The following is a 5,081-nucleotide window of genomic DNA, read 5'->3' on the forward strand; positions in this document are numbered from 1 at the left end:
TGTACACCCTATGCAAATGAAGTGGATGTTTCCTGCCATAGCTGAAGTTGAGCTACAAAGTTATTTACTTGGTCTTAGAAAGTTGTGGTTTTTCTGTTTGATTTAGTTCTAGGAAGTCCTTAGGTTCCCTGTCCCCAGCCCCTATTCTTCTGCCTCAATAGGAAAGCTGCTGCAGGACTTGGCAACCTTCACTCAGTATCCCTCTGTGGTTACCAGATGTCAATCAAAGAAATAACCTCAAAGAAGTTTATTTCCCAAAGTTAAGTATGTATGCCTGGGACACTGGTATATGCCTTTCTTCCAAGATGATTATGAGGGCTTCAAATTTAAAGGGGAAAGGGTGGAATATTGAGAAATACAATTTTCATGTGAGAGGGTAGGAAGGGAAAATAGTCATTTATGTATTTGTCTGGCTCAGTGAATCTGCCTTTTTACATAAGATAACATAGACAATAGAATAGAGAAAAATAATAAGATATGTGTTTGTCTTAGGTGGGTAGAGGGACGACTTTTAGTTCTGTCCTATGTCCTCTATACCTGTGAAAATAAGCTATCAATTTACATTGCCATGGTGAACTTTATCAGAAATGCTTTAAGCTAAAGATCTTGGGGCTCACAAAAAAATTTCCTTGTGGGCAAAATGTGAAGGAGGTATGTACCTTTTCATCTTTGTATCCATCTCATCTAGGAACAAAAGTTGGAGGCATGTTTGCATGACCCAGTTCCCTGCTTGACGTCTCCCTTTGGCTTAGTGAGTTTGGGGTTTCAAAATTTATTTTCCTTTCACATTCCAAAGAAGTGCAAAGCAGCCTTCACAAGATTCAGAACCACTGATAAGATAGCTCAAAAAAGGGAAGTTTCACCAGCTCTAAGTGGATTACAACTCACATTTCCATCTGGTCATATTTTCTAGCACCTATGCTTCTCAGTGAGCACCCAAGTATGAAGGTCCAAACTCTCCATATGCCCCATAGATGAAAAAAGCCAGGAAATCAAAAAGGATCAATGGAAGGGAAAATAATCAATAACAAATGAGTATCCCAAAAGTTCAAAAATTATACAAATGGGATTGGTTTTCTGACCAGAAATGGATTCTGGGTGTTGGCAATGAAAGTACGGAATTCTAGCCAAAAGATAGAGTTGCTTTTTTTGTTTTTTTGTTTTTTGGTTTTTTTTTGTGAATGCTCTCACCTTTATTTCTCTCAATATACCCGTGATACGTATATTTCATACATAACAAGGTTAAGGACATGCGCACATTCTATGTAAACCAGAGGCAGAACCATGGCTAAAACACCTAGCCCAGCAATCAACTCATTATCCCCGAGAAGTGGGGGTAGGGAAGGGGAAGAGTCACAGGCTGTTCACCAACACCTGGAAAATCCATGACTTCATTGAGAATGAATGACTCTGGGGGGATTCAGATAATGAAGTAATGAGAAGAAAGCCTTTTTTCCCCCCCAAGGGATCATGTTTCTCAGTTATCAACAGGCAGTTGTGGGTTGTTTTCTTCTATTTCTTCCAGCAGCTTATCGAGTTCATCATTAAAGTCATCTATTTTCAACCTGAGTGTCTGGAGGGTGCAATTTGGATGTGTCAAGGTTTCAAACAGCATCTTTACTCGACTAGAGCCCAAGGGATTCTGGCTCAGGTCCAGAGCAACGAGGCTGTAGTTGCAGCTGAGCACAGAGCAGAGGTCCTCACAACTGAACAGAGGGATGGAACACCCCCACAACCACAGACATCTCAAGTTACACAGTGGTTTCTTCAAAGCCTCACATAGGAGCTTCACTCCAGTAACTCCTATGTGATTCAGTCCCAGATCCAAGCACATTAGGCTTGATTTTTCTTGGAGAAGCTCTGCGAGATAACAGCAGCCATTGCTAGTTATGTCACAGTCCCACAGCACCAGGGTCTGTAGTTTACAATGGGGGTAACTCAAACCCTTACACAGAAACATCACCCATGTATCCCCGAGGGGGGGGGGGGTTCTTGGCCAAGCACAGGTGTGTCAGCTCCCCGCTGACAACCAAAACAGCAGCAAAGTTCTTGCAATTGGCTTCTATAAAGTGACAGTTTTCCAACAACAACCTCGGCAGGAAGCATTTTGGGTGTCTCAAAGTTGTGTGCAGCAACTTGGCACCCTCATCCAAGAGCTCATTGTGGGAGAGGTTTACACATGTCAGGGACTGGTTGACTTCAAGGGCCAAGGAGAGATCAGCCCATTGCTAAGTGGTGGTGGAAAAAGACACCAACCTGAGATATTGCAGGTTACATTTTGAGTGTCTCAAGACCTCACACAATGCAGGAAGCATATCATTCTGGTCATTGCCTTGAAGGGTCAGATATCTTACAGTCTTGTGACCTCAAAGAGCTAGGCAGAGGTTCCGATAAGCATCAGCTGGGGAAATGTTTTTGAACATCACTCTCTGGAGACGACAGGTGTCAGAAGCTATTTGTTCACACAGGATCCTTACTAATGTGGCACTAAGAAAGCTATTATTGATTTCTAGAATGATCAGATCCTTATTTGAGCCAAATATGGAACAAAGGTCAGTCCAGAAAGGAAGCATGTGTTGATCATCCCGGGATCTCTCAACTTCAGCATCTGATTCAGACACAGTGACATTCTCCGGGAGCTTTGCCTTTGCTGCCTGCAGTGGCATTTTCTGCAAGTTTCGACAATGCTTGAGGCAGATTGAAAACAGCATAATGTCTACTGCATTTAAGTGCAGGGATATTTCTTTGAACGGAGCCGTCACTCCCTTCACCAGCTCCTCCTCCTGAGACTCGTACAGACAGCACAAGAGCTCCTTCGGATTCGTCATTGTTGAGTGTCCAACCTTTTCACAATTTATCTCTCATCACAGTAATTCCTGTTTGATCTCCGGTGACATCAGGCAGCCCAAAGTGGTCTCCAACTCCTTGGCTCTCTTCTCGTTGGCGAAGCCGAATAAGAAGTGTCTTGCTTGGATCAGGTCGGGGTTCTTGAGTCTTTCTTCTCTAGAAAGCAGCTTCTGCACGTCTCCATTGTCCCAGGCGTGGCCGTCCTTGTCCTCCTCCTCCTCCTCCTCCTTCTCCAGGGCGTGGAACAGCACAGTGAAAAACTGCTGGAAGCTGAGGTGGATGTAGGAATAGCAGCCTTTAGAGACTCTGTCCTGGCGGAGGATGTCTCTGTCCAGGGACGGGCGGATGTTGAACTCCTGCACCCCGAGCCTCGCCAAGTCCTCTCCACGGAACACTGACATCTGCGCCCACAGGCCCTGTGCCGCCAGGAGGCTCAGCGCCCGCAGCACGCCCCAGAGCTGTGCGCCCTGCGGGAACCGGCCGCAAAGGAAGCGCAGGAACAGCCCCGTGCGGGTGGGGCGGGTCCTTCCCCTTCTAACCTTTGCAGCTTCAGACTCATGCACATGATCCAGCACACCATGGGCGCCGAGACAGGCTGGAACAGGGCCGCGTTTCTTCTCATCAGCTCAAAGGCACGCATGGCTTGGTCCTCGTCTCCAAAGTGTCTCAGGAAATATGCCCTCCTGTCCTTCTCCAGGAACTCCTCCACCCTTACATAGATCGGCCGCTCCACCAACAGCCGGAGGTCTCTCAGGGCCCCCAGGCCACGCGGTGACCAGCACGGTGGCCTTGGGTAACATCTTCCTCTTCAGTAACCTCCCCAAGAAGACCAGCACCGGCTTCTGCTTCTCCCAGTCCCCACAGATCAGTGCCCCAGGTGGGGCTCCCAGCTCATCAAAGCCGTCGACCACGAACAGGATTTTCTGTGCTTGGGCTAGGATGTTTGGAATGTCATCCTGCAATTCAGGCCAGTTCCTGAAGACCAGCTCTGCAAAACTGCACGGGCCCAGGCAGATGAGCTCCTTGCAGGTGAGGTAGAAAGCCTATCTAAATTTCTGGCTGAGGTTGTCCTCTGCCCAGTCCAGCATTAATTTCTTGGCCAGCGTGGTTTTCCCAAGGCCCGCAGGACCATGCAGCACCACCGTGTGTGGGCAGGGCCCGGGAAGCACCCTGGGGTTGCTGAACGGGATCAGCATCTTGTATCTCTGAGCCATAATATGGACCACTTTGAGGTCTCCAGGCCAGGTTTTCCACATTTGCCGGAACTTCGTCTTCAATATACTCCTGTACCTATCCTCTTTACCTGGCTTTTCTCCTTTCAAGACTTCTTTAGCTTCTCTTAGGCTGGTGACATCTTCCTCCGTTTCTATAAACTCTAGTGCTTCTGCTTCGAAACGCCCCAGCATTTGTTTCAGGTCTATAGGTTTTGGCTCTTCTTTCCCTGTTTTCCCTAATGATACAGGCTTGATTTCAAAGTGTCTTCTCTGAGTTCATCCTTTACTTTCTCAGACAGATCCGCTCGGTGCATCTTTTCAAAGACCTGGATGGTCTCTATCTTCATCCAGTAGCTGTGGCAATGGCTGGTGATGATTTCTGCCAGTTGCTTCCCATCAGCCTTGTCTACCTATGTCTGGGGGATTTTTTGTAGCTCATTTCCCAGGGAGACGGTCCTGATCAGAGACGTGAACTTGCACAACTCATCCTGGCTGAGCTGTCCCAGAAGAGCCTGCAGGTTGAAGTCCAGCTGTGCAGAAGACACCATCTCGTCCGACGTGGGAACTCTGATGAGAATTAAGGGAGGAATGCAAAGGGATGGTGAGTCAGCACTCCTGTCTCAACCCAGTCCCCTCTGTGCCATGAACAAGGATACTCTCACCATCTACCTTGCTTCTTCAAGAACAAATTCCCAGCCTTGGCAACATAGTGAGACCTCTATCTCCATAAAAAATAAGTTAGCAGAGGGTGGTGGTGTGTGCCCACAGTCCCAGCCACCCAAGAGGCAGAGACGAGAGGATTGCTTGAGCCTGGGAGGTTGAAGCTTCAGTGAGTCTTGATTGTGCCACTTCACTCCCATCTGGGCAACAGAGAGAGACCTCATCTCACTTTATCCTTATTTACTTATTTATTTTTGAGACAGTTTCACTCCGCTGTCCAGGCTGGAGTGCAGTGATGTGATCTCTGCTCACTGTAACCTCCTCCTCCCAGGTCCAAGCAATTCTCCTGCCTCAGCCTCC

At 47.5% G+C, this 5,081-nt stretch overlaps 1 protein-coding gene and 1 pseudogene across 1 annotated transcript; both read right to left on the bottom strand.

Moving 5' to 3' along the window:
- Nucleotides 1–878: 878 nt before the first annotated feature.
- Nucleotides 879–4,253, bottom strand: LOC112438212 (NACHT, LRR and PYD domains-containing protein 2-like; annotated as a pseudogene).
- NLRP2B (NLR family pyrin domain containing 2B) lies at nt 3,252–4,609 on the bottom strand. Its single transcript, XM_055106782.2, has one exon. It carries the CDS (start codon nt 4,607–4,609, stop codon nt 4,472–4,474), a length of 138 nt encoding a protein of 45 aa, XP_054962757.1. The 3' UTR covers nt 3,252–4,471.
- Nucleotides 4,610–5,081: the final 472 nt, after the last annotated feature.

This window comes from Pan paniscus, chromosome X, assembly GCF_029289425.2.
Source record: "Pan paniscus chromosome X, NHGRI_mPanPan1-v2.0_pri, whole genome shotgun sequence".
NCBI classification, from domain to species: Eukaryota; Metazoa; Chordata; class Mammalia; order Primates; family Hominidae; genus Pan; species Pan paniscus.

Bases quoted from the DNA above. Each gene is read 5' to 3' on its own strand.
- NLRP2B (XM_055106782.2), bottom strand. From the start codon at position 4,609: ATGGTGTCTTCTGCACAGCTGGACTTCAACCTGCAGGCTCTTCTGGGA.